This window comes from Monodon monoceros, unplaced genomic scaffold, assembly GCF_005190385.1.
Source record: "Monodon monoceros isolate NGI ecotype Baffin Bay Population unplaced genomic scaffold, NGI_Narwhal_1 Super_Scaffold_13, whole genome shotgun sequence".
NCBI classification, from domain to species: Eukaryota; Metazoa; Chordata; class Mammalia; order Artiodactyla; family Monodontidae; genus Monodon; species Monodon monoceros.
Window position 1 is genome coordinate 32,035,673 of NW_021703769.1, and position 21,371 is coordinate 32,057,043.

A 21,371-nucleotide genomic window follows, 5' to 3' on the forward strand; every position below is an offset into this window, starting at 1 on the left:
GTGTTCACAGAAATGTCCACTTCAGCAGCCCCACCCTCACCCCAAGAATATAATTATGGGAGTTATTGTTTCTGTGTGGAGCAAGAGCAGAGCTGGCCCACCAAGTGGGCCATAACTCACAGGTATGAGCTGAGAGATCCTGAGAAGGTCCCAACTGAAGTGGGTCCCTGGGGAACCTCTTGCTGTGTGTGACATTGTACTCATGGATTCTCTCCCCTTGGAGGTCTCTAGGGACAGGTTGCTCTGAAATGCCTCCAGGAGTAATGTTGGCTTGGTTTGGAGCCTCCCAGCATTCATTAGCGCTTTGTAATAGCACATTTTGTACAGATTACCACTTCACTTTTAGAACTGGTATGGTGGGATGTTATCAGATACTGAGACAGGAAGATGATGGAAGCTGGGTCATCTGGATGCTTACTCTAGAGCAGAATGACAAGGAGACAAAGCGTGGTCCCCAAGTTACTTCTTCCTCACCTCCCAAAGTTCTCTTGGTGTCTCCCTTTCGTCTAGAGGGCCGGGGAGAAATGGAAAAGAGAGTATGGAAATGAGAGGCTTGGGGGCCATTGACTGACTTGGCATTTCAGTGCCTTCTCTGAGGCTTTCATTGCCTCTTTGTGCCCTTTTAAAATTTATTTATTTACTTATTTGGCTGAGCTGGGTCTTAGTTGTGGCATGTGGGATCTTCATTGCCACATGCAGGATCTTTAGCTGTGGCATGCGGGCTCTTAGTTGCAGCATGCGGGATCTAGTTCCCTGACCAGGGATTGAACCCAGGCCCCCTGCATTAGGAGCACAGAGTCTTAACCACTAGACCACCAGGGAAGTCCCTCTTTGTGCCCTTTTACCTCAAATCAAGAGGTAGCAGCATCCAAGAACACCCATGTGTGGGTTTACTTAGAGCAGGGGGTAGGAACTTGTGTGTATGACACTCTGTCTCTTATATACTCTTCTTGTTTTCTTTCCTGCTCTACATTCCCACTGTCAAAACAGTGTCCAGAGTATCACAATAAAACATTTACTTATTATGCAAACAAATCATTGCTCTAGCTTTGAAGAAATATTGTCTATCCATTTCATGGTGTTTTGGGTGAATTCAGGAGTGGGGGTAATTCAAGTTCACTTTTCAGTGACTCAACCATTTCCCTTGAAGCAACTGCTTTCCTTTGTGCTGCTCTGGCCTTTCTTCAACCTCTCCTTGGGCTATAGATTCAGTGGGGCCTTTTGGATGCCCCTTTACTTCCTCTTCCATCTCTAGGCTAGAAACTGGCCCAAGATTCAGGTCCGATGAACCCTGAGACTTTTGCTTTAGTCTGCAGGAGCCGGGTACCTCTTTGCCCCTTGGGTCATATGCCTGCAAATGTTCTTTCTCCTTTCCTTAGTTAGCTATGAAGTCTGCCTTCACTTTACTTCTGGGGGGGAAAGACCAAATCCAGTAAGTCTTCCAATATTTATTTTCATACGTAATAGGATAATATACCTTCTAAAAGACAAAAAAGTTGAGACTGGCCCATCCATTGGTAATTTAGTTTTAGGCAGTACTGAGTTTGTATGGCAGGATAATATTATTCGGTGCTGTTTTCTGAACTTTGTGAGTGAATGCAAAAGAAAGGAAAGCAGGTAGGAAAGTGGGAGAAAGAGATGGAGAACAATCCTTTAATAAAACTGATAAGTGGCCCACTGTATATATACATGTTACCCAGAACAAAAATACGGGCAATTACAATCTTGGGAGGTTTCTGATTATGCATATTTACTTAATGGTAATGGCTCCTTGAGGACCATTATGAATTATTGAGAAATAAAATATTCATAGGTATAAAACTGTAATTAGCCTACATGGAGTTTTTCTGGAGTTTACATCTACAGAATACATTTTTGTAAAGGAGAGGCCTGCCTGGGAGTTGGTATGCGCTAATCTTCGCCATAAATAATTTAAAATTCAGCACCACCAAAAGAATGCCTCCTCTCAGAGCAAAGAGTGCTTATTAAGTCCACCAGATCTCTCAGGATCACGAGATGGAACCAACTTACATTTCATGACTCCTGAGGATGAGCACAGAGAAAAAGGCCAGACAGAGTACGCAAGGGAGACTTCAAAACAATCAGCACAGGACTGCTTCTGCTTTCCAGTATCAGACATGTTGGCCTGAAGTTACTGTGATTTCAAGGTCATGACCATTATTTCTGGCTTGTTGCTAGAAATTCCACAAATTGAGATACATATTTTGGAATGAAACCAAACTTCAAAAATCCCTATGAAGAGTGTCATATAGAGAAGGATTTTTCAGGAAAAGAGGAGAAATAGGCCCCTGGACATCAAGGCATCAGAGATCGAAAGAGGTTGCTCCTAAGAGGTGGAAAGAACCCAACAGAACAGGTTGCAGGTCTTGACATCTCTGCTACTCACTGCTTGGCACAAGTGCTGGAAAAGGGGAGGACCACACCATCTGTGTGTGCTTCCACTAGGGACCCCACTCAAACTCCTCAACATTCACACCCACATTCCTCCCCTGCTTCTGGGCTTGACAGAACTCCAAACTTCCTCTGATTTTTTGCATTAGTCCTATCTTAGGAGCTGTGATTTTTCTCCTTCACTCTCTACCTATCTGCTTTTATCTCTCAAGGATTCTTCATGATTTCTGGTCCTATCGGAGCATTCCCCCTTATACTACAGTACTCATATTTGTAAACAATGTGCAAGCATTTTTCTATCCTATGTTACACATAACCCATTTGAACATGATGAACTTGGCAGGTACACTCAGGAAGCAGCTTCAATCTTCTCTTACAACTGTCTGCAAGCATTTCTGTCAAAGCTCCTTTTCTGACCCTTGAACAATATCTCAGGCAAAACAATAGCTTTTCATTAACTCTGGACTATTACAGTAGTCCAAACTTCTATTTTTCACCCAATTCAAAGCCCCTCTAACTCCCAGCTGCTGCCTGACCTGGAACAAGTCAAGTCATGGGGAAGAGGGAAGGGTTGGCCTCTCCTTTTGTTCCCTTGTTTCTTTCTTTCCTATCCTACCCCTCCCTTCAGTTCCTTCAGGTCTGGACCAAAGAGGAGGATGACAGAGTTGGAGGAGGGTTCAGAGATGGCCAGTCATCTGTGGTCCTCTGTTGGTTTTCAGTGCCCTCTGTTGTGGCACACCTCCAGATGCTGGCTGGCCCTTTCACAAGGGACCTTTGTGGATTCTTTAGAGTCCTCCATGGGAACCTCTTCACTCCCCCAGTCTCTGACAAGAGTGATGCTCTCTGACCTCTCATAACACCTCTCAGCTACCATTATCAGCACATCTTAGGGATCCCCTTGCTCTTTCAAGCAGGGGCTTTTTGGGGTGACTTGAGACCAGTAGCATTCTGTGGAGGCCACTTAGCCCAGGGAAAACTCTGCACATGCAGATGTTCCAGCCACTGTCCTCTCCCCTCAACTTGCCATTGAGGCTGCTCCGGCTGACCTCCTTCCCACTTCCACCTTGCTCACTTCACTCTCAAACTCTTGGGGACACAAATTAAATTGCCTTGTGATCTCCTTCCCACTCTCCTCTATTGGCATTGGAGCGAGTCTATGGGTTTCTGCAGCTCAGCAAGCATCTGGCAAGGAAATGAGATATCAGTCTCCCTTCTTGCAGACAACTCCACTTTATGTTAGCTTCTTGCGGCCCCCAACTTGGCAGAGATAGGAAGAAGCATCATGAAACAGTACAGGGCTCCCTACAAACTCTCTTCAAAAAAGTTCTTTCTCCAACCAGTCCTTTTATAGTTTTGCATTTCTAGGTTTGTATCTGTAGTGTTCCCTTACACAGACTTGTGAGTAATACCCACTGTGCCAGTTTGGCCCCCTGTTAACAAGTCTTGTAGAAATGTGACTGGCTTCTCTCTTTGAAGCATGTGAGTACTTAAAACCCATGTTGCCTAGCTTTGAGGCTTCAGTCAAAAGTCAGACATAATAAGAAAAATTCTATTTAACATCCTGCTATATGTTTGTGAATGTATGTGTCATCGTTCAACTTTCCCAAAAAGCAGACCTTGAGACAAAGATTTGACTGCAAGTAATTTATCTGGAGATAATTCCAAGAAACAGCAGTGGGGAGTAGAGAAGAAAAACAGGAAAGAAAAGTCAGCCATAAAGAGCTTGCTATCAAGAAAATTTCCACTGTGTGTAACTAAGCTCAGTCTTGCTGGGAAACTCTCAGAGCCTTTGTAGAATACATACCTCTGAGGGGGCTGTGAATCTGGGGTGTTTGCACACCTCATGTTTGGGTGAGGGCTGCTCCTGAGGGTCTTGATTCCTCAGCATTTCCAACTTGCCATTTGCACAGCTCTGTTTGCTCTGGTGACCAGAGAGAGCTATCAGGCAAAGAAATGCAGATCTTGGCCATTGGAAATCAAGCCAGTGTGCTCCAAAATGGTAAGAATGAGGGAAATTAAGGAAATGGGCAGAAAACCAGCAGCATCTGCTGCAGTGTGTGTGTGTGTGTGTGTGTGTGTGTGTTTGTGTGTGTGTGTGTGTGTATGTTGGGAGGAGGAACATATGAGAGACCAGCAAGCAGCCTTCATTCTAGATCCTTACCATGTGATGTGTTTAACTATAATAGATTTTTCAAGCACCTAATGGTCTTATCAACCCATCAGACCCAAATCATAGTTATCTCCCCTAGTTCTCAATATCTATTTCTTGCTTTCTCTCCAGTATATAAACAAATAAGTGCACCTGTTCATCTAATTTTCTGCAAAACCCCAAACTGAAGAGGAAGATTCCCTGTTTTGTCACACCTGAATGGTTGTAGCTCTATCTCTTGACCTCTTTTTAATTTGGCTGTGTTGTGCAACATTCAGGATCTTAGTTCCCCAACCAGGGATCAAACCTGTGCCCTCTGCATTGGGAGCGAGGAGTCTTAACCACTGGACCACCAGGGAAGTCCCATCTCTTGACCTCTTTTTAGAAATGTTAATATATATCTTCTTGCAAGGTATATGGAGTTATATTACCCATAATTTAGTAGGTTAAAAAATAGTTTCTATCTTCTCTTAAGATGAAGATTTGTTTTGTGATTTCTTAATGATGTCAAAGTGTATTAGGAATCTAACCTAAGAAACCAGGTACTAAATGTATTGTAGGATCAAATTATCTAAGGAAAACTACTTATTGACATGGTCTTTATTAGGAAAAAACCTTAAAGTCACAGAGATAAATGTTTATCTTATTGGCCACAAACACAGAGAATTCTGTAGATGTACATCTGCAGGGCATCAGTTTCCATGGTAATGCCATTTTCCTGGCATGCCATGCTCTCTCACCCTCCTCTGTAGACCTGGAGTCTACCCTACACCTCTCCCATCTTTACTCTCTGACTAGTGAACTCTGCTAGAGCAGGGGGAGGAGTATATTTCCTTTAGCCATTAATGTTGGGATTAACCCTGTAATCTGCTACAGCCAGTGGAATATGTATCTACTACAGTGCTTGATAAGCATTTATATATGCAAATGAAATGAATTCATAAATTTTGAGAGAAAAATCTAAATTCAGAACCTGTACTGCTAACCTGTGGTTTTGAACTATATGCCATTTTTTTGCCTGTTTGCTTCCTGATTCCTTCCTCTGTTCTGTATTGCTGGAGAGACTGGCCCTTGCAAACTAAATTTTAAAGTCTTCTCTGTCAGTCTTTCCCAGGTATGTTCAGACACTAAGACGTACTTGCACTGAAAGAAAGGAGAAGTCGGGTTTTTATCCCCCTTTCTCTTCTTGGGAGGAAGGGGATGCATCACTAGCGGTGGCTGCTTCTCTTCTGTGGTTCTAGCTCCCTTCCTCCATGGCCCCATGGCCTTTGTAGCTTGTAAAGCTTCCCACTCCTACCAGGTGGTCCATGTTTCTGGGGTCCAGCGAAGATACATCCTTTCTTTACCTACCATTCCCTCGGGGTGTAGCAGCTGCCTGCAGTTAACAATCTCTGGGTCTCCTCATTTTCTCCTATTTGCTTTTTAGCTTTTCTAATCCTTGAGTATTATTTCCTGTATTAAATTCCCTCTGGTAGTTTCACTTTCCTGACTGGGTCCTGATGGATTACCTATTTCAGGAGCCATGTGCAAAGCTATGTTTTTTTCTGAACCCTGGTTCCTAAGGGAGATATGCTTTCCTCCTTAATTCCTCTTTGAGAGCATTCCTGAGAAATGTTCTTCCCTATGGCTTCTTTTCTTTTCCTACAGTAATAGTATTCTGTACAACTTGAGATAAAATTATATCCAGAACAACATCAGCAATCAAAAAGCTAGGTCAGCCCACTATTGTAAAGATGTCATGTGTTCCCAAATTGATCCACAGATTAAAAATGTCAGCTATTACCAAATTGATCTATAGATTTGATGCAATTCCTATCAAAATCCTCAGAGTTTTTCATGAAAATTGAAAACTGATTCTAAAATTTATATGAAAATGCAAAGGGCCAAGAATAACCAATAACATCCTAAAGAAAAACAAGGTGAGAAGACCTTTTCCACCAGATATCAAGATTTATTTAAAAGCTATGGTGATAGAGAAAGTATGGTACCGCTCCAAGGATAAACAAATAGACCACCGAAATGGAATGGACTGATATTCTAGAACAGTCCAGACACATACCTGTACACATATGGACTCCAGGTTTTATTCAAAGTTAAACTACAGAGCAGGTGGGAAATATGGTCATTTCAGGAAAAAAAAAAAAATTCCCAGAACACTTAGGTGGTGATATGGTTTAAAAAAAAGTGATTGTACCCCTATCTCATACCATGTTTAGTCTAAAGCCCTGTTTCCTAAGGAAAATATTGATTTCCTCTGTCATCCTGCTTTGAGAGAATTCCTGAGAAATGTTCTTCCCAAAGGCTTCTCCCCCTCCCTGTACATGCTGATCTGAAATAATAAAAAGATTATAAAATAATGAGAAAAAAGAAAAGTAAGCCTGAATGTAGGAACTGGCTGTCGACCAACTGACAACAGTGAAAAGACATACACAGCCTCAAACACATGTTTCTAGATATGGAGGTTGGAGGGTGGTGCGGTGCGGGGGAGATGAGAAATAAGCTTGAACAATCTAAGCAGGACCTCGCTCCTCTCCCCCCGACTCATTTTAACTACCTCCCCTCACCCTTCCACCCCTTCTTCTGCCTAACTCCCCACCCCCGCTCAAGACCCAGAGCACCAAGGCGACTGGACTGGCGTAAATTTCTTCCTACTTGCGCCACCGCCCCGGGGCCGCCTCATGACGTCAGGGCTGAGCGAGGGGGCGCCGCCTCCTGGGTGCCCGCCCCTCCCGGCCCTGCGGCCCCGGCTTGCTCTTTAAAAGAGCGGGGCCTGCGCCAACCGCGCCACACCGCGGGGACCAAGATACAAGGCTGTTTTCCCCGAGTATCTTCATCTCGCCTTCCGTCCACGTCTGCTCACCGTCAGCCGCCGCCCTCTTCTCCTGCGCAGATTCCGGCGAGCCGGGCCATGCAGCCTGCAGTGCTTCTCGGCCTCCTGGGAGCCACGATGATGGCGGGTGAGTGGGCACTGTGGGGAGTTCAGAACGGCGGACAGCGCCAGCTTCTGCCTCTCCGGCCGCTCTGGGCATCCTGACTGGCGGATACTGGAAGACGGGGAGGCTTGAGTGGATGGTGTCTCCCTCTTGCTTGAGGTTCTTACTTTCTTCTCTTCCCTGGGTATTTCCCTTCAACTCCCCGCCCCAACGTCTGACTTGGAAAAAGTCAGAGAGCTTCCTAGCCCAACCAAAAGAGTCTGTTTTAATCGATATAAAGAAGACGTGCCCGCGCCTCCAAGGAAACCCCACATTTTGTGCTCACTTCTAAAATGTCACATCCTCTTTACCTGTTTAGAGAGATGCTGTGATAGTCTTATTCTGTATCTGTAATTAAGTGTTTGTTTGGCTTTTTAAAGCCAGATGACCACGGAGAGACAGGAATACATGTATTATATTAGTTGGCAACTGTATAATTTATTATTTTATTATTTAAACATGATTAGATAAAAGTAAGTCTCTTATGTATATATGTAGATAAGATATATCTTTTTTCTTAACACATTCATATATGTGTGTTCAGGTATATGTATGCACAGGTTTAGTGTAATATTTTTCTGTATTTTGTATTTCTGCCTCTGGGGAGAGGTAATTTCAGATTCAAATGAATCCATCTTTGTTATAAATGGTAACTGCAAGAGATGTTTTGACTTTTGTATTCCAGAAAAATAATGAGTATAAAATAACCACGAAAAATATTTTTAGAGTAGTAAAAAAAAAAAATCGTTTTAGTCAATTTGGGAGGATAAAATTTTAAGTAGTAGATATTTGAGTGCCTCTTTATGTGTGGAAAATTGTGGGATTGATCTTTCAAACTACTCTGAATCTCAAAGAAATGATCTTTGGAGATTTGGGGAAAAAATGTGTGTGTGTGTGTGTGTGTGTGTGTGTGTTGAAGTAAAATCCATGAGTCCATTGAGAAGTAAATATGCCACCACCAGATTAAATTGGAGGGGTTCTTTTAGCTGTCTTAATGACCTCATAGAATATTGTTCTTATCTGAGATTGAGGTTCCTAACTAGAGTTGAGGCATCGCCATCCATGAATATGAGGGTTTCGTTGACAGCAATTACGGGATCCCAAAGAGAAAATGAAAGCCACTGGTAATTTATTTTATTGCAAACTACATACATGAAGAATTTTCTAAAATTCTTGTCACTCTTACAAATTGCCTATAAATGTTCTCGATTTAATTAAAGGAAACCAAATGAATGTTTAGAGTCCTTCCTGGTCAAAAATATTTTCAGAAAGGAATTGCTTAACAAGATAAATCTGTGCTATACATTGTGCTATAGACCACAAAAACAATGTCTTTTATGAGACTTATTTAACTATAGTGGTAAAATATTTATGTCTCTTACGCAAGATAATATTTTAAGAAGGGTTTATATTTTAACAGCAACTAAAATCAAGATATTATATTCTTTAAAAATTTTTTTTACTGAGCTATAATTCACACACCATAAAATCCATACTTTTAAAGTGCATAATTCAGTGATTTTTAGTACATTCACAGATTATCACATTTCAGAACATTTTCATTGTGGTAGAAAGGAACTCCATACGCATTAGCAGTCATTCCCCATTCCCACCTCCCCCAAATGCTTGGATATTAGGCATGGTAGCCTTCAAGCAGAGTTTGTTCTTTAGCAAAATCACAGGAAACCTGCAGAAACCATCTGGCTCATTTCCTACCATTTTGAGCTTCTGAAGGAGATCCACACCTTTCTACAGGAGTTGTTCACTCTAAAAATTAATATGAGTGAAGGAGCTACATGCTATTCATATATACTAGGTAAGATGGTTTCTGCATTCAAAAGCGTTAGCGGGGACTTCCCTGGTGGTGCAGTGGTTAAGAATCCGCCTGCCAATGCAGGGGACACGGGTTCGATCCCTGGTCCAGGAAGATCCCACATGCCGTGGAGCAACCAAGCCCGTGCGCCACAACTACTGAGCCTGCGCTCTAGAGCCCTTGAGCCACAATTACCGAGCCCGTGTGCCAGAACTACTGAAGCCCGTGCGCCTAGAGCCCGTGCTCCGCAACAGGAGAAGCTACCGCAATGAGAAGGCTGCACACCGCAACGAAGAGTAGCCCCCGCTCGCCACAACTAGAGAAAGCCTGCACGCAGCAACAAAGACCCAACGCAGCCCAAAAAAAAAGAGTTGGTGTACCATGTTATTTTATAGCTGTATTTTCATTCTGGGATGAAACCTTAGTTTGGTAGTCTTATGGAATATTAATACTTTGGAAGTTATTCTCAGATTTATCATATGATATTATTTGAAAATTTTTCTGCCATTTGACTACTTCACTTTTATCACAATTATTGGGTTTTCTTTTGTGCACCCTTAATGTTAACTTTTACAAAAATAAGTTAAACTACTTTAGGGGTATCAACATACCTTCGGTTATTACTTTGCTGCCACAGATTCTATTGGAAGAAATACAATGGAACTTAGATGTCTCACTAGATGCATAATATGCTTTCATAAGGAGACCTTAGTTCCTTTCCATCAAAAAGATGTCTGAAGAGCCTCAATTAGGAAAGAGAAATGTTCTGTAAAAACAAACATGAGCTACAAATTGTTCAGAGTCACAAAAGAAAAATATTCCTCTCCCCTCAAATCAGATGACTGTTACTACTTTAGCAATATCAGTAGTTAATAATAGCACCTATTAAACATTTGTGGAAAAAGAAAAGTTATTAGCAAGAAACTGCATTTACCAAAGAAAGTTTAGTAAAGCTAGAATTTTAAAAGGCACTTTCTAGTTTATGACGGAAGTAATTCTCTCAGTTATTTCTTTTCAGAGCATTTTACAGATCTCAGGTGGAAAGAGTAAGTGCCAAAGTGGGAATGTTCTCAAATAACAGCCATTTGGGGGATAAAATAATGGCCCAGCATATTGGACCCTGAGTACCAAAGGTGGCCATCCAGATCTTGTCTGAACTACATTTCAGGAAGATAATGGGGTCATACCTTGTTAATCACTCCTTAAATATTTTACCAGTGATTTTAACATGCTGCATAACTTTGGGCCTATTGAAACAATTGGAGTAGATCCCAGGCTATGCTTTGAAAAGGAAAATTCAGTAAGGTGAGCAAATGAAATAGGAGTTTTATTTCTAGATTGAGCCCTATGATATGTAATTGATTGGGAGGAGGTAAAGAGATTGGAAAGCAAATATTTGGGGAGGAAAGGTCAGGTTGCTGGTAATAAGAAACAGCATTTGAGCAGCTTCCATCTCTGATGTCTGAGAGTTTTGCTCTTGCTCCAAGTAGCTCTTCACTTGTCTCAGAGACCTGGAAGAATCTTCTGCACTGAGCTCTCCAGCCATAATAGCAGTTTCTCTTCTAGGGAGTGTCAGGAGAACTGTAGAGATGGGCCTATATGTAAATGCTCTGAGCTTCTCCAGTGGAAAGGGCTTAGACAAAACAAAGTCAAAGTGAAAGATAAAAGAATCAAAGCAACTTTGAAAAAGGAAAAAAAAAAAAAAAAAAAAGCACTGTAAAATTAAAAACACCTGAAGCATTTCCTAAGATGACAAAGGCACTTCAATCACTGGTTGAAAATAAGCAGAATCTCATGAAATTTAATTTAAATAAATTAAAATTTATCTTTTTGCAATATCCTCATGAACTATCTATTAAACACCTATTTGCATATGATATTATGGATTCAACAATATCCTGGTAAAATTAGATACCTCCCATATTCTTTACATGGCTGCAGACAACATGGGGGAAGGGAAACAACACTGATACAGACACATAAGCGTGCTTGTCCAAGAAAAGGCTTGGGGGTAAAACGAGGTAATTAATTATATAAGATAATCATAACCACATTTTTGAATAAAGTGAGTTTCAGGGAGAATATTTTCTTGGGGACAGGAAAAGGCAAAGGGAATCACAGATCTTTACCCATTTTGAGTAGGCAGAAGGGTTGAGGAGGGCACCCCAGTTTCATTTAAACTAGGTTTGTTTTAAACTTTTTATTGACATATAATATATGTACGGAAAACTGCATATAGATCATAAGTACACAGCTTACTGAATTTTTCCCTCCTTAAGCACAGCTGTGTAATCAGCACCCAGATCAAAAACAGAACGTTGCCAGTATCCCAGAAGCCCCTCCGTGTGGATTTGGTTTATATTGGCTATAAGATAGCATTCATTTTCAAATCGTGTTTATGACATTGCTAGGGGAAACAGCTGTGTGTGTGTGTGCGTGTGTGTGTGCGCAACTGGGGCAATTCTTGTCCCTGGGACAGACATCCGCAACTATCTCCACTCTGCTCAGCTCTGACTTTGCCCCTCCCTCCAAGTAACATGCTGGGGGTGGGGTGATTTTGTGAGTTTGGGGACACACAGCTTCCAAAAATCAACTCACTTCCCATTCTTTTTTTCTTTCAAAGCTGTCAGTTCTATGCCAGTGGACATCAGGAACCACAGTGAAGAAACGGTAAGTTGAAATGGAAGTCTGGAATCTAGACTTATATCTAGACTCTGGATTCTCCCACCCCTTATCTCATCAAACTAAACAAAATAAAAAACAAAAATAGACAAACAACAATGAGGAAGTGGGAGCAAGTGATGTCCCTCCTGCCCTGGGCTTTTACCTCCTTCCTGGATGTTTTAGTGCCCCTGAGGATAGCTGTCATCACACTGTTTTCCTTTGAATCTGTTCAGAAATGGGTGTTTATTTCTCTTCTCTGGATAGTCTTGACCCAATGCCTTCTTGCATTGCTCTGTGGGGTGGCCTGGGAGGTTTCATTACAGTCCTATATGTAAGTCTACATTCCTGACCCAAGGGGTCTGCATCGGTACGGGTCACATAGCCAAGCCTCTTTTGACAGCAGCTCTGGCTTAAGTAGTCAGGCATCCCAGTGATACCAGCTTTGCCAGCCTGCTTTCTGGTTTCCCCCTAGGTGACTCGCTGCATCATCGAGGTCCTCTCAAATGCCTTGTCGAAGTCCAACACTCCACCCATCACCCCTGAGTGCCGACAAGTCCTGAAGAAGAGTAAGTATCCTCCACTTCAGGAGATCTTTGTCCCTTGAGTAGTTCTTTCTCTTGCTCTCTCTGTTTCACCTTCCACTTTACCTCCATATGAACCAGGGGCATGATGCAGTGGGAAGACTACAGGCTAGATCAGTATCTGGGAAGATGACATATGGCTTCCAAACCCTGCTCTGCCACTTAATAGCCGTGTTACCATGGGGAAGACCCCTTGCCTCTCTGGGCTTATTTCCTCAAAGTAAAATGAGGGAGTTGAACTGAATGATAGTCTGTGAGCTGTCTATATAGTTCTTAATTCCTTGGTTTGAGAGTTTGGAATTTTAAAACAGACTTTCATTTGGGTGGAGTGAGGTATGGGGAGTGCTCATTTGTGATTAGACAGGGAGGCAAAGTGTTCTGGAAGCAATGGAAGATGAAAGGATAGAAGGAGACAAAAATTATTCTTCTCTTTACCTTCTACTCTTCTGACAATGAGGAGCTAGAAGCTTGGAAAGGTGACTGGGAAACTTCTGGCCTGTTTACATGACAGATTAGTTAAACCATTTTAATACATAGCTTGTTAGAATGAGAGGACTACCAAATGGTATCAGGAGTTCTAGGCCTGAGAACTGGAAGGGGTGGGGGTAGACTTAGAGCATCCAAGGAGTCAGAGCAATGCCCTTCTGGGTCTAGACTGGAATGTTCCTCTATACAAAACAGCTTATGTTGAAAACAAAATTTAAACAGTGATACGAGCAGTATCCATTGGAAGTTGACATAAAGAGGTAAATTTTACAAAACTATGCATCTCTGGGACTTCCCTAGTAGTCCAGTGGTTAAGACTCTGTGCTCTCAGTGCAGGGGGCATGGGTTCGATCCCTGGTTGGGGAACTAAGATCCCGCATGCTGCACAGCATGGCCAAAACAAAAGCAAAAACTATGCATCTCTTTTAGCATGAAGTCAAATTGATTCAAACAAATCCGAAAAGCTCTGTTCTCTTCAACACCTTTCTCTGCTTTTAAATTTTGAGTCAGGCTGAGAACAGTGGATTTTCTTTCTTCTTTTCACCTTCAGAATCTCCTATTGCAAGATAATATTCTCTTCCTGTTGCTGCACATGAGGCCCATGCATAAAATTATAACAAGTATGAGTGACTAGCCAAAAGAGTAACCTGGGGGGACTCAATCCACTATTGGGGGCTTCAGGATAACCATAGTAGGTGTGGGGGCCTGAGACTGTAGGAGACCCATGCACAGTGGAAGGAAGCTTCTCTACCACTCCCAGCCTACATGCCTCTTTCATGAGCTTGTCAGAATGAGTTCATTAGCCATTGCAGGGAATGAGTGAGAGCAGGGTGGGTCTCCAGGCAGGGACTAAATGCTGCTCCTTTGGGCAAACCCATCTCGTTATCTCCCTTCCCATTTCTTTGTTTACCAGACGGATGCAGAAGTTTTGGGTCTGTCATACTAGGTCATCAAAGAACCAAGATTGCTTAGGAAGAGTTGTTGATTGTAGGGCTTTGCTAACTGCCAAGATCAGATTCTTAGCTCTCAGGTAGGATTCTAGCCTCTGCTCATCACTGATTGTGCCCTGGGGTCTTTTGAGTCTCTTGAGAAAGCCCCAGGAAAACTGGTAAAAATCAAATGACCCATGTCTATCAGGACCTTGGAGACATCATACCCAGAGAGCCATTAAATACTGAGATCAGGGAGATTTGAGCTCCTCCGGGGTTGCAGACTCAAACACCAGCCAGGGCCAGGAAAATATGTAAGAGAAAGGAATAAAACAGGACAGGAAGTGACTCACAAACTGGAGGATACAGGCCTCTTCTAAGGAGGAGTAGATTTTTCTCAGCTTGAAACCTATTGTGAGAGAAATATAGATTCTGTTACCAGATCTTGGGATTTTTCAAAAGAATTTAAAATTTGGATATCTAAGCAATATCTCCTAGTATTTAAGTATTGCCTCTGAATTCAAATTTACTAAAAATGTTATTTAGGCCAAATAGAATTCACCTTTGGGCTACCAGTTCATAACTTCTGTCGACTGAAAAAAAAAAAAAAAGAAGCACAACCTAAAATTTGAGATTTATATTTTATTCCATGGACATACTAAGGACTTAAGCCCAGGAGACAACCTCTCAGATACAGTCTGAGGGACTGTTTTGAAGAGGTAAGGGAGGAGGCAGGATATATAGGCGTTCTTGCAATAAAAACCAGATAGTCAGAACATCAAAATATTACAGTTAATTAAAAAAAACCAGACATCTTAAGTTAACGAATTTAGCACTTTTCTATGTATGGGAAGATGCAAGAGTCTGGGCTTACTGAAGTCATTCCTTTCATATGCACCTTAATTATCTTGTTTTTTTCCATCCTGAATCCCCTCTGGGTACACAGTGAGGTGTGGCTGCAGTGCCTAGATGGCCAGGACACCCTTTGTTTACTGATTTGGCAGGCGACATTCTTTGTCCACACTTCTGTCCTATTCTGGTTTTCTCTCTCCTGCTGAAATGTCTTATGCTGATCACAGGACTGGTGGAGCTTTCTGCCAACAAGTTGGATGAATTCCTTCATGTAGCCTCCCTCCCATCCCCAGCCCATCTCTGTCTCCACTCCCACTCTCTCCAGCACATCTCAGTTAGCACACGCTTACTGAGCAAACAAACATTTGGGGAGCAGGGAAGAATCATTGTTTCATGGCTTGAAGAGATCTTAGGAATTCATAGTCCAATTTCTTAACAGGTATAACAATTTCTTTGATCTGCTCATCTCTGCAACATGATAGTTAGGGATGGAAGGTGCATTTTCTCCTTTTTACTTGAAGTAAGAGTGAGCTTCACACCTTGGTTTTACAGATTGACAAGACTGTATGCTGCTAATCACAGCCTTCCTCAGATCTCACCTGAGGGGACTTAAAGCTAAATTTAGGAGGAAGTGCTAAGCCTCAGGCAAGCTGCTACAAGCAGCACACATTTAACCTGGAAAAAATAAAAATGCTTCTCTTCTCGACCAGCAGGCAGTAGGAAAAGGGCCACACAGCCTCTGCCTCGGGAAGCTGAGATTCTGTCCAGATGACATCAGTATCTGCTCAAAGCCTCCCTGCTTACCTGTGCATACCTACCTGGTCAGCCCTGCCTCAGTGCTACACACACCACCACTGGCTCTTAAAAGGCAAAGGCACTGGTGAGGGGCCAGCCCTCAGGTGTCTGGGTGTGGAAGGTCAGGGACCTTTCAGTTGCCTCATAAAACATGAAAATATTATCATGCCAGGCTGGGCTTTTAAGCAGAGAGGAATAGACTGTCTGCTATTTCTTGGACATTTTTACAAAACAGACCAATTTTTTCTATTTTGCAAATATCAGTTCAAAATGACTCATCAAGAGCCATTCAATAGAAACATCATGTGAACCACAAATATAATTTCAAATTTTTCAGTAGCCACATTAAAAAAGTAAAAAGAGACAGGTTAAATTAATTTTAATAATACATTTAATTTTGTCCAATTTATTTTATTCAATATATAATTTGTACATACAATATGTTTATAATATATATTATCTTGTACATCCAAAATATTATCATTCCAACATATAATCAATATGAAAATTTGAGGTATTTTACATTCTTGTTTTTCGTCTGAAGTCTGAAATCTGGTGGTTTCTTACATTTACAACATGTCTCAGTCTGGACCAGCCACATTTCAAGTCCTCAGTAGCCACAAAGGTTTGGTGGCCCCCACCATGGATGGCGCAGACGTCAGCCTAGAGCTGTGAGCAGCCTTGGCTTCAGGTGTTCTATATGAACTCAGTGACATCAGTTGAAATCCAAGCCCTCCCAGCTAACAACTCAGACAGTGTTAACTGCATATCTTCTTTCACAGGATGCCCTTGAGTTAAGGAGGATTTAGTGAAGATGCTGTCAACATTTGGAAAAGATGAGAAAAAACAGCATTCAATTAAAATGTCGGTTATACTGTCTACTGTTGATTTGTGCAATACAAAGATAACTCCGTTTACTGAAGTTCATTCTCAGCCTTTGAGAACATGTGGGGTGGATGGGACCTGAGTGAGGGAAGGACGTGGTCCTTTCCACTGCTGTGCAGTTTTCTCAGGGAAGAAACAAACACCCTGCTTATCACCAATTACTAAGTTTTATTGTCACTTACTGCTAAGTTGCATCTACACAGTTGATTGGATAATAAAAGTCTGGTAAACTAATTAAACACATTTTTAATCCTTTGTTGAATCTTATATTTCCCATTTTGGGCATTTAACTTCATTTAGCTGGATTCTAGTGGGAACCATTTACACAATGCTAACTTTTAAACCCCTACTTAGAGCAAACATGGAAATAATGGTCCTGAATTACACCTCTCTGAGCCTCAGTGTCTCTGTCCACAAAAAGAGGAGGTTGAAATACACAAACTCTAAGGTATCTTCTGGTTCTAAATTCTAGTATTTTATAAACCTATATTTGGATTTCAATTTGGTCATTGAAAGATGCTTGTTGGGTGTTATGAAAAAATAAATATGCAGAGAATTTATTATCAGATTTAAACACAGCTAAGGAGTTTTCATACCATTTCTTTCTTTCTTTTTTTAAATATTTATTTATTTATTTGGCTGTGCTGGATCTTAGTTGCAGCGCGTGGGATCTTGGTTGCAGCAGGCAGGTTCTAGTTCCCTGACCAGGGATCGAACCCTGGCCCCCTGCACTGGGAGTGTGGAGTCTTAACCGCTGGACCACCAGGGAAGTCCCCATACCATTTCTTTTAAAAGTAATCTGAGTATATTCTTTATTAACTTAAAAAATTACCCAAGGACTTTCAGGATCTTTAGGATTTGTAGTGATCACTGAGGCTGTGCTTACCGAACCACAAACAATTCTGAAGTATACTTACTTTTTTATTTTCATTATAGGTGGAAAACAGCTCAAAGATGAAGAGAAAAGTGAAAATGAAAACACAAGGTTTGAAGTGAGATTGTTAAGAGACCCAGCTGACACCTCAGAAGCCCCCAGGACCTCCAGTAGGGAGGACGCAGGGGAGGAGGACGCCCAAGGCCAGACAGTGGCAGACACAGAGGGCGGTGGGCACAGCCGAGAGCGGGCAGGCGAGCCCCAAGGCAGCCAAGTGGCCAAAGAAGCAAAGGCACGCCATTCTGAGAAGAGCAAGGGACACGACAGGGAGGAAGAAGAGGTGGAGAAATATCAGAAAAGGGAGAGTATGGAAGATGGCAGTGAGGAGAGACACCCTGGGGGGCCAGGAGAGGCACAAACTGCTCTTCCCAGTCACAGAAACCAGACTCCAGCTAAGAAAGAGGAGTTAGTGTCCAGATACGATACGCAGTCTGCGGGGGGCCTGGAGAAGTCGCACAGCCGGGAGAGGAGCAGCCAGGAGAGTGGAGAGGAGACCGGAAGCCAGGAGAATGGGCCCCGAGTGCCGCAAAGCCACCCCGAGCGCCAGGAAGGACCTGAGGAGAGCGACGAGGATGTCAGCCCCGAGGCGGACAAGCGACGCTCGAGGCCGAGACACCACCACGGGAGGAGCAGGCCTGACAGGTCCTCTCAGGAAGGGAGTCCTCCCGCTGAGGGAAGGGGGTACTCCCGGGAGGAGCCACACGTGGGCACAGGTGGCTCAGGGGAAAAGAGAGCCCGCCATCCAACCCTCTCCAGGGCTTCGGAGGAAGAAGCCGAATACGGGGAGGAAGTGAGGAGTCACCTGGCTGCCCGGGCTCCCGGGGACCTGGAGGGGGCACGATATGGGGGCAAAGGAAGTGAAGAGCACCAGGCTCCCAGGCCTCGCAGTGAGGAGAGCCCAGAGCAGGAGGACAGGAGAAAAGGCCTCAGCCTAGAGCTGAATAGCATGGCGCACGGCTATGATGAGGAGAGCGAGGAAGAGAGAGGCCAGGAGGGGGGACCCCACCACAGAGCCTGGGGAGGGGAGCCGGGAGCCTACTCCACTCTACACCAAACAGAAAAGAAACAGTTCTTGGGTGAAGCGCACCACCGTGTTCAGGAAGGCCAGACGGACAAGGCAAGGCGGCATCCACCAGGCGAGGTGCGAAATTACCTCGACTATGATGAGGAAAGGGGTGAGGAAGGGGCCCGAGGGAAGTGGCCGCAGCTGGGGGACCCGCAAGACTCTGAAGAGAACAGGGAAGAAGCTAGGCTTCGAGGCAAACAGTATGCTCCCCCTCACATCGCCGAAAAGGAGAGATTAGCAGAGCTTGTCAGTCCATACTACGACCCTCCCCAGTGGAAGAGCAGCCGGTTTGAGAGAAAAGACCAACTGGATGACAATTCTCTTGAGGGTGAAGAGGAGAATGGGCTGACCTTGAATGAGAAGAATTTCTTCCCAGAATACAACTATGACTGGTGGGAGAAAAAGCCCTTTGAGGAGGATGTAAACTGGGGGTATGAGAAGAGAAACCTGGCCCCCAAACTGGATCTGAAAAGGCAGTATGACAGAGTGGCCGAACTGGACCGGCTCCTTCACTACAGGAAGAAGTCAGCTGAGTTCCCGGACTTCTATGGCTCGGAGGAGCAGATGCGCCGTCGCCACGCAGCAGAAAATGAAGAGGAGAGAGCTGGCCAAGGAGTTCTGACGGAGGAAGAGGTATGCTGTGGGGCTTTTGCTTAAAACTAACTTCAGGTGGTTAATTTTAATATGTTATATACAAGACTATCTGATACTATGGGGAGATATGGATGGGGACTAATCACCATGGGACCGTACGCCTAATAATGGAGCGGAGACAACCTCTGGGTTTGATTTCCACCTGGCATCTAGCCATTGTCCATAGCCGTGTCCAATTCCTCCCACTGCAGTGCTGCAGTGCTTCTCAACCTCGGCTGCACGTTGTAATCACCTGGAGAGCTTGAAAAATTACTGACATCTGGGACCCACACCCAGAGATTGTTTGGTACTGGATGCTGCCTGGGCATCAGGACGTTTTAAAGCTCCCAGGTGGTTTCAATGTTCAGCGAAGGTTGAAAACCACTGGTCTAGTGTCTTCTCCTTGGTCATTTGACTTTTCATCACTATTTCCCAGGGTAGGAAAGAACAGGTGATACAGAAGTTAGTTGCTTAGTTTCTATCTCTGTCATCTCTTGGCCTATAACAGTCAGACATCTACGTGTAGGGGAAGTAACATTACCAGAGCTTTACCTTCCTTAACAGTGTTTTTTTCCCCCAATATTGATTATGTAGGTTGGTGCTTCTCAGGCTTGAACGTGCCTCAGAATCATGTGGGATTTCTAGCCTTAGAGTTTCTGATTCAGTAGGTAGGCCCCAGGTGGGGCCCAAGAATCTGTATTTCTGACGAGTTCCCTGGTGATACTGATGCTGCTGGTCAAGGAAACACACTTTGAAAACCACTGATGTCGGGTATCTCCTATAGCCTCTAACCTATCAAAAATTCCCCTTTCTGTTCAGACTCCCTAAAACTGCAAAGAACTAAATTGATCTGGGACCTCATGCCTCTACTTTTCTGTATTTTCTAGGAAAAAGAACTTGAAAACTTGGCTGCGATGGATTTGGAACTACAGAAAATAGCTGAGAAATTCAGTGGTAACCGAAGGGGCTGATGGTCGTTGGAGCAAAGGGCAGATTTTAAAAGCAGCCTTCACATGATCTGTTTTCCACCACTTCACTGAAAGACCCCATTTATTTACCCAAAGGCAGAAAGTAGAATTTACTGTTCATCAAATGTTTGACATGATTGGAAATGTCCTTAATTTTTGCCAGAATGTTATTGAAAATATGAATAGCATGACTTGTAGCATATTCTTTATCAAATAATAGATATATTAACATGCTTGTGACAATGACTGTGCTACTGTCCTTGAAAAAATGTCTCAGTTTGAAGTAATAAAAGATTCACCTAAGGCCAAAAGTGTCATGTTCTCAGCTTCCTTTGGGCTAATAGGGAGGAGTGTGACTTTCAGATCCATTCTTCAAAGTAAATTCTAAAATATAGCACTAAGATTTGTTGGTTTGTTGGTGTTTGGATACAGAAATGAAAAAAGAAAAAAGGAAAAGAGCAAACATCTGAAATAAAAGAATGTGGAGGGGGCTTCCCTGGTGGCGCAGTGGCTAAGAATCCTCCTGCCAAGGCAGGGGACGCGGGTTCGAACCCTGACCTGGGAAGATCCCACATGCCGCAGAGCAACTAAGTCTGTGTGCCACAACTACTGAGCTCGCGTGCCTAGAGCCCATGCTCCACAACAAGAGAAGCCACCACAATGAGAAGCCTGTGCACCGCAACGAAGAGTAGCCCCCACTCACGGCAACTAGAGAAAGCCCGCGCATAGCAACAAAGACCCAACGCAGCCAAAAAAAAAAATAAATAAATAAAAGAATGTGGAGGATATAAAGAGAAAGAGATCAGGAAAAGACATTGCTCCCCCAGGCCGGAGAAAGATAAATAGGCTTGAAGAACCTGTTTCAAAAATTATTATAAGCCATTACTTTTAGAATCCGATTATCTGGAGAGCTCTGGGAATAGCTGGCCAAGGGTCATTTTTCAGGGCTGAGGAGAAAGCCTGGATAGTGGGAAGAACTCCAGACTGGGAATCACAACATCTGGGGTAGGCCAGACAGATCCTTGGACCTTCATGGCCTGTCTCATATCTGCTCTATAAGAAGACAGGGCTCTGACTCTAAGTAACTGTGTGACTTTGGGCAAGTTACTTTCCCTCTCTGGGCTTCAGATTCATCAGTAAAACAAGGATATCTGTTCCATTGGGTTGTTGTGAGGATGACTGAATTTAAGCAAAACACTCGGAGTAGTGCCCAGTGTAAGGCAATGGTGCAG

The 21,371-nt window shown here is 43.3% G+C and overlaps 1 protein-coding gene across 2 annotated transcripts; it reads left to right on the top strand.

Annotated features, from left to right (window-relative positions):
* Positions 1–7,352: 7,352 nt before the first annotated feature.
* Positions 7,353–20,535, top strand: CHGB (chromogranin B). Of its 2 annotated transcripts, none has more exons than XM_029219397.1 (5): positions 7,353–7,518; positions 11,970–12,016; positions 12,483–12,576; positions 17,475–19,171; positions 20,059–20,535. In XM_029219397.1, exons 1-5 carry the CDS (start codon positions 7,470–7,472, stop codon positions 20,140–20,142), a joined length of 1,971 nt encoding a protein of 656 aa, XP_029075230.1. In that variant the 5' UTR covers positions 7,353–7,469; the 3' UTR covers positions 20,143–20,535. The 2 variants fall into 2 exon arrangements, with proteins under 2 accessions (XP_029075230.1, XP_029075231.1); XM_029219398.1 differs by lacking the exon at positions 7,353–7,518 and adding an exon at positions 7,591–7,653 and having other exon boundaries at positions 20,059–20,442.
* Positions 20,536–21,371: the final 836 nt, after the last annotated feature.